The sequence below is a fragment of the Acanthaster planci genome, linkage group LG13 (assembly GCF_054643075.1).
Source record: "Acanthaster planci isolate LZ-2023a linkage group LG13, COTS_SCS, whole genome shotgun sequence".
NCBI lineage: Eukaryota > Metazoa > Echinodermata > Asteroidea > Valvatida > Acanthasteridae > Acanthaster > Acanthaster planci.
The window spans coordinates 528264-540805 of record NC_141789.1 but is presented as its reverse complement, the minus strand read 5'-3'; the positions used below and the strand labels follow the sequence as shown (position 1 = coordinate 540805).

Sequence of the window (12542 nt, the reverse complement as noted above, 5' to 3'; positions counted from 1 at the left end):
ACAGCTTAAATTTAATGAACTTAAGATTTGTTTTTAATCAGAGTGTACTTGAAGGAGCTTTCCTTCGTACACGTAGGTTTTTGAGATTTTGATTTGGGATAGAAAGACAAGCACACAAAGTGAAATGCAAACCCACGGAACTACAAATATCTCGAAGTTTCTACGAAGTGTAAACGGCGCCCTCTGTTGGTATTTAACGGCCAGCCACCCCACAATTCATTGCGAAAAGTTTGCTACTTCTGAAAACTTAGAGAAGGAAGTTCTTTTGGGGATCAAATTCCGCGTATCGCTGAAAATTAACTGAAGCCGTTTTATTAGACAGGAATTATGATGGTATGTTTCAACTCTTTAATCATAAAAATGATTAGAATGAACACTTTGATCCAAGTTAGACACTTTTAAGATGTGAAAGAGTCAATTTTTTGTCAAGGAAAACTATTGTCGCGTCACCATTCGTTGCTATGCTGCTCCTCCGTTATAAAAACGAGAGCAAACCATGGAAACGTCAGTTGTGTTTATGCTGTGCTTTCAGTGTGGACGCCTTTCCTGTTCGTGAGAATTACGAATGCGATTTCGCCTGATTATTGCCGTACTTCTTTGGGCTCCGGTCTTCAAGACTGTGAGGTAAGCCAGTTTAGTGATTCGTTCAGACATACGGCCTAGCCTATTGAGTACTGTGGCCTAAATAGTAATTGTAAAGTTCGTGTGCATATGCAGATTGCTTACCGGCCTACGTGACTCTGGAGTGGGCTGGGGATTAGGCTGCTTCATGTTCTTTTTAAGCCTCAGCCCAAGCTGATCAGCCTGGCATTTAAGCCTAACAGTTAGCCTACTAATGAATAATGTATTGTGGTGCCCTGCCACATTTTCATGGAAGGCACTTGTCCGTTTAGTTTTGTTTTAAGTCAAAGCTGTGTGTTACATCATAAAGGCCACAACATGTGTCATGAAACAAAACACAAAAACTGAACAGCAAATTGAAACAACAAAATAGGCCTAGGCAGGTAGGCCTTAGATAACATTTCAAGCGTGAAATTATCAAATAGATCAATGATAACAAGTAGCCATCCTTTGTTGACCTGACTTCTTGCTATGATTTCTGAGAAAAGTTTCAAAACAAGCCTTGTTTTATAATTCTCTGTTGGAAAAATCATGTACAGTGCCAATCATCTCTCATTCCTGTAAACAAAGGATTAAGCCTTAAGGGTGCATTCCATCAAATTGTATTTCTGCAAACGAGCTCATTAATATTTTGTGATCTCACAGGGTTTTTACAGTAAGACATATATGCCATAATAAGGAGGGATCATAGAAATGTTTCTCTCAATCCCAAATTTGGGACTGATAGTTTCCAGTTTGGGGTATTTCTTTCACAAAATGCCCCAAATTGCAGGCCTATTTTGGATAGAGGCAGCCGGCTATATTCAGAACTGAGCGTATAGATTTACTACTATTTTGGTGATATCTTCGAGGAAAGGCCAATAAAAAAATTTTGGTGGCTAACCTTCATAAAATTGAAAAGAAAAGTGATCTTCTGGCCATAATATTGAATTTCCAGTGAAAAAACGGAGGCCAACCTCTTCCCGCGAGTCGACAGGCAGTAGTATTTCAGTCTGATTTTGCACAGTTTTCTATGGCCACATATTTGGTGTAGTGTAACCTTAACATTTAAATACAGAAGTCAAACCATTACATTTGAACATTATTCTCACAGCTCCCAGACCTTTAGTACCATCTCGGGTCAATCCCAGGGTAGTCTCCCCATCTCTACCCTGCCTGAAGACTGTCCGTCAACTGTTGACGTGTCTGACATCGTCTTCATCTCTGCAGTCCCAATAGCCATTGGCTTCGGACTGCTCCTGCTCTTGGCCTTTCTGCAAGATCTTAGACAGGCATGCAAGGTATATGAATTGCAACAAGAAATGAAACCTGATGTTTACTTGACTTCCTTCTAAAAGTTTTGTGCACATCCCATCATAACCTGAATGTTTTTCTAAAATCATCTTCTCATGTGTTTCTTTGTTACAGAGCAAACGCTCCTGTCCACCATCTCCTTGCAACATCCGGGGAAACAGGGCCAGAAAGGAGCGTACCTACATCATCGATGTAAACTATGCTGGCCGTTCATATTGGGGTTCATTCCTACGTTGGTGTGCACTGCACAAATCATCAGGTGCAAAGAAAAACCCGCGTCTTATGAGACTCCAAGGAACAACTGGCTTCAGCAACTGGTGAGTTAATTTAAAACATTTGGCTTGTCTTAAACATTCAGTGAATATCTTATGTGTTACTGTGACAAACAAGCAATTTGCGTTGATTCTTGTTTCTGCCTTAAACTTTTTCCACAGGCTATCTTTTGATCTGGTTCTTGGAAAAACTTCAGAGCAGAAGACTTTGACAACCCCTCGCTCCATTGGTAAGCTCGTAGCCGTGGAGACGAAGTACCCATCAGCGAGCGATGGATTCAACTCCAGGCTGCTTCCATCTTCCAACATTGGAGCTTGCCTTCGAGGAATCATCAACAGGGCATGTGATATGTGAGTTCTTCTTTTAGCTTAGTTCTGCAACAGATTCTGTATGGATCCATTGAAATGCCATAAACTTACTCGTCGTGGACTGCTGGGCATAGTTTCAAAGACGAGTTCCCATTTACCAAGCGTTGTACACTTGCACGCATATTTGACAGGTACCTTTCAGGTGTCCGTTTGAACATGAGCATTTTACAGATGTATGCCTTCCACAAAGCCAGCAGTGTATTTGTCGTGTTCTTGAGTGATGCCAGTGTATTCGATTTACGTTACAATGGCCTCTTATTTCCTATGAGTATACTCGTAGTGGTGGATTTTGGTACACCAATGCAGAGATTTTGACAGAAATATGACTTTGTGAAGAAATGTATATACAATTCTACTTTTAAGAGATTGATCCTGTGTTCAGAAATACTGCTTCAAACAAGACATTTTTGAAGATTTAGTTTTCAAATGATGAAGTGCTCAGAAGTGTGATATTCAAACTTTGATCCTTTCTTCTTTTCACTGGCACATTTTTCAGTGAGATCAAGAAAATCCATGCCATGGATACTAAGACCCAGGATCGTTACACCTCTGGCTGTGGAGCAGGTAGTGGTGGTATATCATCATCAGACCAAGGAATTACTACCATCTTTCCACTGCTACTCTCTACCACTCAGCCGGCATCCAGGGTCAACTACATCGCTTACTACTTCAAGAATGGCTCTCTGTGGACCTCTGCCTTCACACCATGGCGTCAGGGTAACTTCACCGGATCTCGACACATCACCTGTTTGTTTGCCTGCATTAGTTACACTATGGTTGCAGTGCAGGTGACGTCGAACCCAGTTTTGCAGCCATCTCTTGGAGAGTTTGTTTTGATCAGCTCCATGGATTTCGATATCACTGTGGGGATGGTCATCAAGGCAGCGGGGGTCAGCATTGTACTCTTCCCTTTTTTCATCATGATTGAAGTACTTTGCCGCTCTGCCCCGACCATTCTGTCATCATGTGGTCAACCTGCCATGTCTCCTCTGGAACGAAACGGAAACTTATTTTTGACAACGGCTCGCAGTTCTCAACCAGTAAAAACTCAGTCTGCATCTGGGAGCTTCTGTGGTGGTGGCGGTGGTGAAGATGAAGGTGTCACAGATGAGTTCCAACGGAAGTCTGTCAGTGCTCCAGATATGCAAGGCTACGGAATGAGACCAGCGGATAACGACAAACAACTAACCGAGGATGCTACAACACACTGCGACAACATCGGCAGTCAATGTGCCACCTGTAACAATACTAATGGCATTGATTCCAAACCAGTCTCCATCACTGATTCAGCAACCACTGTCTCTGATGACATCTGTGGAGATAATCAGTCCATCTGTCCTGCTGACCAACTGAAATGCCATCACAAGTTGACTTGCCACAAGTGTCCTGTATGCCATCGGACCACCGGGAGCAGATATTATGACCCAGGAGCTGGCTGTTCAGGAGAAAACACATCAGCTGGTTACAAGTTCTATAAGCATGGAGGCTTCATTCGTCCAGGGTATGCCTATTCCAGCTCTAGCCTTGATTCAGCAGGTAGTTCTAGAAGTTCTCTGAGCAGTAACCCAACCTTGGCAGATCTCTCCATATCTTCATCCAGTGATTCCAGTAAATCTGCATCCATCAGCGATTCATCATGCATCATCTCCAACCAACCACTGGATGAGTCATCTCCTTACAACACCCAAGGTGCAATCAAACCTACAGCATCTGACGACAATCTTGACATCGTGAACAAACGCCAGACTGCTCCATCACTGTCACCATCCAAGGAGCTGTCAGAATACCGGCCTGACTCCATCTCAAGAGCTACATCAACCTCTGGACTTCTTGAGAAAAAACACAAGACAACCTGCAAATGGGAGGCTGGTGATCAATTTCAAGGCAGCAAGTATCTGGATAATGACAAGAAGATGAAGCAAGAAGACATAACTCCAACAAAATTCATAAAGTACACTGATGCCCTTCTTGAGCCAGAAATCAAAACAGCCATAGTGTTGCGCACCAAGAATTACATCAGCAGGTTCAGTGACATGGGCAAAGGCAGATGGGTGTCCTTACCAAAGCTGGATGCAGTCCTCTCCGAAGAAAAGTTCAACACCAGTGAGAAGACTGATATCAAGTCTAACCTGTCTGTCCCTGGGACGGCACAAGTGCACAAGATCCAACGCATCGCAGAGAGACCCTATCAACACAGTCCAATGACAACTGGTTCCGACTACATCATCAATATTCCACTGGAATTTGAAATGCCAAAAGTAACCATAGAGAGAACCACCAGCCATAAGTCTTTCTTCTTCAACTTGAAAAAGTGGCTGGTTGGATTTCGCTCCAAGCCTAAGGTTGATGTTGGTGATGACTACAAGCTGGAGGTGACTGAGGAAGATGCTGCCATTAAGTTCTCACCTGAGAACAACTGTCTGCCCTGCAGCCATGATGTCACCTTGGAAATCCAGGTCGATGAAGAAGCTAAATGTAACAGCAACTCAAAGGGTTCCTCTCAAAGAAATGCCTACATGACAATACCAAATACCTCCGACAGTGACAACATCAGTGCAAAGATGACCGATGACCACCTCAAGGGATCCATCTTCCAGTCATCAAGTCATTTAATTGAGTACCAGCCTGATGCCATTAGTTCTTTCTCTTCAAGCAGCTGGATGAGTATCGTATCATCTCGTGATGACACAAATGAAAACAACAACAATCAAGTGACCATCATCCAAGTCAAGCCTTGTGATGAACCAACCATTAACGTGTCAGCCAGTGCAACCTCCTCTGATGCTGATGTTGCCATGGATGCCAGCGAGTCTACATCCAACTCAGCTATCATACAGTCTGATTCCTCTGAGAACGACGTAACCCACTCCGATGGGGATTCGGCCAGTACCAACTCTGGTAGCTCTCCAATAAGCCAGCAGGTGTTTGAAGCCCAGTCAGCATCAACCAACAAGCACTGTACTGGCTGCATCCCATTTCTGACGGTGCTCAGCCAAGTCCTTCTGATTACATCCTCTGTGTTAGCCATCGTATGGTCTGTGTCATCTTTCCACGGTCTCTGCAGGAATACTTTCTTGGAATGGGTCGCTACTGCCATCATTGCCATTCTCTTCCATGCTCTCGTCTTGGACACAATCAAGGCCATCATTTTGACTGTAATTAAAAGGCGCAGAGACAAAAGAGCTACCTCGCCCACGCCTCACACAGTCATTTATTAAACTAGATTCCGGACCATCCATCACACAGACTGTAGCATATCAACATTTTACTCACTCTCAAGCTGTAAATAACCATGGAAAACCTCAATAAAAAAGCAATTAATTTACCTTCAAATCTGAAAATAAACAATCCTCATTTTCACTTGACTCCTTATTCTCACTTCCAGTATCAGTAAATCCTGAATGTTACACTCAACTTTACAGCCTGTTTATGATGGATGGTCCAATCAAGTCTTGCAGCAACTTGTGACAGATTTGGGGAGGGTTCGGGATAAGTTTTAGGATAGACAGTACATTTATCTTTATAGTTACATCAATGAAGAAATTCAAAACTTTACCACCACTTGAAAGACACGGAACATGTGACTGAGACTCGAGTTGAATTGTGAGCCCTTTCCTTTTCTGTCACTTCAGTGCTGTCATAATTACAACACACACACAAATGTCAAAAATCCTAGCCACAAGGTGACTGATGTGATATCTGAATAGATTTTTATTTTGCTTTGGAGTTAATGAATTGGAGAAAATAGCCTTGCCTGTCAAACTTTAGGCTAAAGACTCCAAACAAAATAATTTAACTGTGCTACAATCCTTGGCGTTGACTAAAACTTGAATCAGTATCTATGCACTGGAAAATATCAGAAAAGTGCACCCACTTCTGTTGAAGTGTGAAATAAAAAAAACTAAAAAAAATAATAAAAAATAAAACTAAAAAAACTGCTTGGGACGAGCAAAGCTATGCCACAATCATGGGAATTCATTGAAAACATTTGTTACTCAAAAAAATGATCAAAAATCTGTATAGAATGTACAACACTCCGATCATTGACAATTTTGATGGAGTAATTTCTCTGACTTTCACCTGAATCAAGATCTGGTAATTGAAATTTGATAGAAACATAGGAATTTTAGACTCTGCAACTTGGATTTTCTTTTCAGCTCAAAGAGGTTTGCTATTTTTGACAACATAATTATGCTAATACCAGTGAAATACATTAATCTCATCATATGCTTGAAATTTAGAACAAATAGCTTGGTAAAAATCTTTAGTCAATTTGAATTGCAGCAGAAAGTAAAAAAACAAAAATGTCTTTGAAATCTATATATGGGACATCACGTGGAAATCATTTGGAAAATATTTGAACTTACCGGTAATTATGAATTCTGAAATGAATATAAATTTAAAATCAATGTAATAGGGCCACTGAATTCAACAATGCAGCATTGGAGGGTATTTAAAGTAGAATAGCAGCATATATTTCCGATGTAGGTAGGGACACTCAGAATTAAGGGGATGAATAAAATTCATGGAAAAACAACAGATCATGTGTGTCCCAATTTTTGTTTGTCTACTTAAGAAAGCCCAAAATATTAAAAAAAGACACTGACAAAGATGAAGGGCAAAGACAAGAAAATTGGCTGTTTTAAATGTCTATTTAAAGAAAATAATGAAATGCAATATGGAAATGAAAAAATATTTCAAACGGAAAATTTGGGAATGTGATCTACAAATACATGTACACCATTTCAGGTGCTCGAAGGGGTACTAACCTATTTTTGTTTGGGGAAATGACATTTTCCTTATGGTACATAATTATTCATTAATATACAAAAATAGAACGAACTACAATTCAAAGCAACTCTAACTCAGCCTATAGGAATGTCCCGGCTTACTGACAATGGGAGACTTTGAAAAGCTGGTGGCAGCAGACACTGCTCCTTTTCCAAGTTATTGCGCAAGCTCAGAACTATGTATGCATGCTCAGAACAATGCGTGCATGCTCGGAACTGGTAAAAAGACTAGTATGTTTGTCGTCGACGAGCATTTCAAAGTGCAGGTATGTCTGCCGACAGGTTTATGTTACAGTAGCCGTGTCCATGAACATTCTTAACCCTAACACTCCTCAGTCCTCCAACAGGTGAAGGATTGAGGAGGGTAAGGGTTAATGGACTATGATGTAATGATCCCCAAGACTCATTAGCACGAGGTGAAAACTCATTTACTGTAAACCATTTTTAGAAACTGTTACTTGACACAATCTGTGTTATATAGACAATCCACTTACAGACTCTTCAGCAAATAAGCTGACATTCTGCTGCAGCACCTTCAATCTCATTCAGTTTATACCCTTCCATTAATTATAAATTACTCTTTGGCCTACAAACTTTTTAAACCTTTAAAGTACAGAATGTCCACACCAGAGTAGGTCATACACTGGATATTGGAAGTATGTCAAAAAATCTGTTTTAAAAATAGGAGCGTAAGAATTTCAGGAAAACATCCGCTTCCAAATGAGTTGTGTAACAGTTTTAGTGACTTTTCTTTTTATGTCTTTTTCTGTGAGCTATCTGTTTCTTCTCATCTTTAGCTTGTTTTTTTTTAACTGGTGTCTCATTTGAAGATACGGCGTCTACCTCATGCTTTCTCTTTCTGGTCTTTTTCGTTTGATGTTCAATTTTTTGTAAAGTACCTTGTTTGGTATTTCCTATCTCATCTTTTCTTGTAGGGTGCATTTCCATTCCGACACCAATTTCGAATTCTGAATTCTGCTTTTTCTTCTTTTTCTTTTTTCCTGTTAGCTCAACTTGGTCAATATCTTCTGGGTTCACATCCGCACTGCAATTCTTCCATTTTTTCTTTTCAGACCTATCACAAGTTCCTTCTTTGTCAGCTGTACTACTATCTTTATGTTTGGATGTTTTCTTTTTTTTCTTTTCACTTACACAAAAGGCACTACCTTCACTTTTTTCAACCTTATCAGCATCACCTCCTTTCCAAACTGGGGAAGCATGTCTTGATTTCTTCACTGTCTTTTTCTTTTCACTCGCAAGGAGCAAGCCATCCATTACTCTTCCACCCATAAAAAGTAACCCATCCAGAACACCATCTTCAATCTCATCACTCGCCACAAGTTCATCGCTGTGTCTCTTTGACTTCTTTATCTTTCCATCCCCGTTCACTTGATCAGAGCTTGTTTTCCTCCTTTTCCCCCCTGTTTTCCTTCCCAGCCCTTTCCCTTCCCCATTTCCATCACTATCTGCTCTCTCACTGGCTGATTCTACCTTCAGCTCCTCTTCCAAATGTCCTCCATTAGATTCCTTCTTGTATTGCCTCTTGTCCTTCTTTGAGCATTTTCCATCCTGTTTATGCTCAGTCTGATTCTCAATCACTCTTTCTTCAGATCTCTGTTCCGCTACATCTTGTGCTTCATCAGTCGGACCTTTTTTGCGTTTCTTCTTTTGCTTCTTTCTGGATGATTCTGCTTCATCTTGCTCGAATCCACTGCTTAAACTTCTGTCAAAATTACTCAGCCCTTCATCCTCTAACGTTTCTGTGATTTCATTCTTAGAAACATGTTGATCCTTGTCTTTTTTCTTTTTTTTCTTCTTTATTGAGTCACCCTCTCTCAATTCAGTCTCCTTGTCAGATCCACCCTCCTCTAGCAACCTTCTTACTGAACTCTCAACCTCCAAGTCATCCTTAGACTTGTGCCACTCACCGTGATCCTTGTCTTTTTTCTTTTTGTTCTTCTTCTTTGATGAGTTACCCTCTCGCAGTTTAGTCTCCTTGTCAGATCCACCCTCATCCAGTAATCCTCTTGCTGTGCTTTCATCCTCCAAGCCATCCTTAGACTTGTTCTGTTCACCCTGATGCTTGTCCTTCTTCTTCTTCTTAGAATGTTTATTTGATTGTCCACCTAAGGCCTCACCATTCAGAGGTCCCTCTTCAGGAATTTCTCTCTCTGGTTGAGCAACTTTGTCCAACGACTTGTCTTCAGTCTGAGTTTTCTGTTTCACAAAAGCAAAGTGAAACAGTGATGGATACTAAGTGTACCCAACAGTAGCTTTTCACATGGCATTAGTAACCTTATTGGTAATCACTTCATTGATTGAGAGAGAATATGGCACTGGAGTGTTCTCATTTAAAACTGCTTTCTATATTTACCTCTGGACAATTATTGTATGCAGGAAGCCAGTATACTCACTCACCTGTTTGTTACCTGCTTCACTGAATACAGCCCACACCTGCTCGATCAGTGAAGCATCCCACACCTTCAGGCTATTTTGGATAAATTTCTGAGCGACAGATGGGAGATAAAAATATCGCATCATTACAAAATCCCCTTATAGCCAGACAGGGCATCCAAATCCAAAACCTAAGAAATTGAAAATGATGCTCCACCACCTGAGCTGTCCAGTTAAATTTGGCCACTCTTTAAATCTGTCATTGTTTAGGAGGTGGTGATGGTTTATTCTGTGAATCCATGGTCCAAACGTGTGACAGCAAACCTGACATTGAAGTATCTGTGTGGCTGATTTTAAACAATTTTATTTGCCTGGCAGGTAATTTGTAGTACTCTTGGAAATCAAAGAATCTGTTCTAAACTCGTGACTCATGCATCATACATGACAGGGACATGAAAAAAAAGGACCCTGTGTTATAAAAATTACCCTCATCCAAAACTGGTCGGTTTGTATAATTGGATCATCCCTTAAGTTATGATGTCTGTTTGGACTGAGTAATGTGGAGGAAAGGGGAGAAAGAGATGTCCCTCTGCAAGAGGATAGGAACAAAGGGGTTCTACTCACCTCAAATTTGGTCTTTTTCCGTGGGATGTTGTTGAAATCAGCTAAACGGTTCAACAAACTTCTGACTCTAGGATTGGTAGATTGTGAGGAACTTACTGCTTGAACAGACTGCAACGATAAATTCAAAGTGCAATGCATGAACTCGATTAACGGTTCCAAGGTTATATCTACGCTACATGTAAATAACAATAAAAAAAGCTTGCTTAAACCTGACTTTTTTGAACGTAAATCTCAAATTCAAACACTGTGCAAGAAACTATCTCTAAATTCATTGCATTTGATAATAAAAAGAGCTTCATGTTAAGAGATACATGCAGTCATGGGCACATTCAATAGTGCTATATAGGTGTAAGGCAGTGTTGGTATACCCTGTATATCTTTGTCAATGACAGCAACCATGTGTATGCATAGTACTATATTATGGAACATGTCCCAGTTGGCTAAACCTTCCTTAATCCTACACAATCTTCCAAAAGCTCTTGGTGGAATTTTGAAGGATCAGATTAAATACTTGAAATTTGAAATTTAACAAAGTCTGATGCAGAAAAAAAAATGAAATTATCCAGAAACTGTTTTTTCTATGGAAAACCCCTTCTGGGATTTAAAAAAATTAATCTCTTAATTGACCGTATTATTAAGATCCACTGGTACCAACCTCAATCCACTGTGACTGTTTGACTTCTCCCTTGTTTGGTTTGGCAGTCGCTCTGTAGTCCTTCCCTCCGTACTTCTCGTTTTCCGAGATGCATTTCGTGTGGTATTTATAGTCATTGCCTCTGCAAACCAAGGCAACATTTAAACTAGTGGTTGAAAAAATGTTCAGGAGGGAGTGTACATGGCAGGACATCAGCCAAACAGCATGGATGATACTGTACATGTAGGTATTGTTAGGATATCTCTACACAAGAATGTTAAAAACCTTTGAATCTAAAACCTGTGAATACTTGAACTTATTTTACGGGTTTTATCTTCTTACAGGTCCTGTTCTGGTCATAGGGTGGGAAATGGAGACACATCTTTTCAGAATTCCATTATTCAACACAATGTACAGTTCTTCCTTTTGAGGACTTCAATTATCTCTTCCGTTGCCTCTCCAGAAATCATTTCAAAAGAATGGAGAGATACTCACACAAAGTCTTTGCCACAATCCATGCATGACAACACTTCACAGCTGTGGCATTCTGTCAGGTAGTGTTTTTCGACGTGGGCTTTTTTGACACACTCCCCACAAGAATGGCAGGTGAAGAAGACCATTTTATACAGGAACTCTGTCAGGTGTCTGTGACAAGAAAGTACCCATAAAACAAGACACAATAATTAGTTACAAGGCACTAACGAGTCTGAATATTCTAGACACATATACCTAAATGTACCCCGTCTACTTTCATGCAACACATCAGCTATGTTAAACTCGTCAACTGCCACAGGGCTATCGCTAATTCAGTTTTGGTGTAAGAATTCAAGTATGGTTTTTGTACTATTTCTACCCCAAGAAATTCTGAAAAACTTTCTTCTATAATTTAAAACACATGAATATAACAGTGACTGGCCCTTACATGCCTTAGGCCATTCAAAATGATTTCTTCAGTTTGCATCAACCAGGTTGGAAAAATCAGTCGGGGGATATATATTTTATGAATTTGACTTCTTTACATCCTAGGTCATTGAGGCGTGGGGCCAACACGACGGATACATCATGTTGTGTATGGTGCTGTGGCTATAGATCACGATTGTCCGAAAACTGGACAATATATTATCCCTGGACAAATATACATGTATCAAGCATTTTGTATCAAATTACATGTACGATCGAATATATATATTATCAACGAAAAGTAGATGATCAAACACAGAGCAAGTGTGTGTGCTCATGACTGAAGATTAGTCGAAATTGAAGATAGTTTACAGCATCTGACCTGGACTCGAGTCCACACACGTGTTCAGCTGCGCAAACGATCCGCGCGAGAAGGAGGCGAGGCATAATTATGTGCATCTAGCTGCTACTGTCTTGCACCCAATTTAAAACATTTAAATACGGATATACTTTTTTCAGATTGGAACCAGACTAATTGCTGTGACGACCTGGCACCGTCACCTATTGATATGATGTGTATATTTGTACTTGAAACGACGAGAAACTAGATCCCCTGGAATGATCGATATTAACCAGGCCAGGGAC

At 40.4% G+C, this 12542-nt stretch overlaps 2 protein-coding genes across 3 annotated transcripts; one reads left to right on the top strand and one right to left on the bottom strand.

The window, feature by feature from the left end:
* Window positions 1–265: 265 nt before the first annotated feature.
* LOC110979882 (uncharacterized) lies at window positions 266–7094 on the top strand. Of its 2 annotated transcripts, XM_087145145.1 has the most exons (6): window positions 266–333; window positions 533–624; window positions 1715–1901; window positions 2029–2231; window positions 2349–2537; window positions 3052–7094. In XM_087145145.1, exons 2-6 carry the CDS (start codon window positions 566–568, stop codon window positions 5771–5773), a joined length of 3360 nt encoding a protein of 1119 aa, XP_087001271.1. In that variant the 5' UTR covers window positions 266–333; window positions 533–565; the 3' UTR covers window positions 5774–7094. The 2 variants fall into 2 exon arrangements, with proteins under 2 accessions (XP_087001271.1, XP_022091718.2); XM_022236026.2 differs by lacking the exon at window positions 266–333 and having other exon boundaries at window positions 393–624.
* Window positions 6244–12380, bottom strand: LOC110979883 (uncharacterized). Its single transcript, XM_022236027.2, has 6 exons — window positions 12280–12380; window positions 11493–11642; window positions 11019–11139; window positions 10364–10471; window positions 9764–9850; window positions 6244–9562 (listed from the first exon to the last, which is right to left on the bottom strand). Exons 1-6 carry the CDS (start codon window positions 12354–12356, stop codon window positions 8084–8086), a joined length of 2022 nt encoding a protein of 673 aa, XP_022091719.2. The 5' UTR covers window positions 12357–12380; the 3' UTR covers window positions 6244–8083.
* Between the last annotated feature and the right edge of the window lie 162 nt (window positions 12381–12542).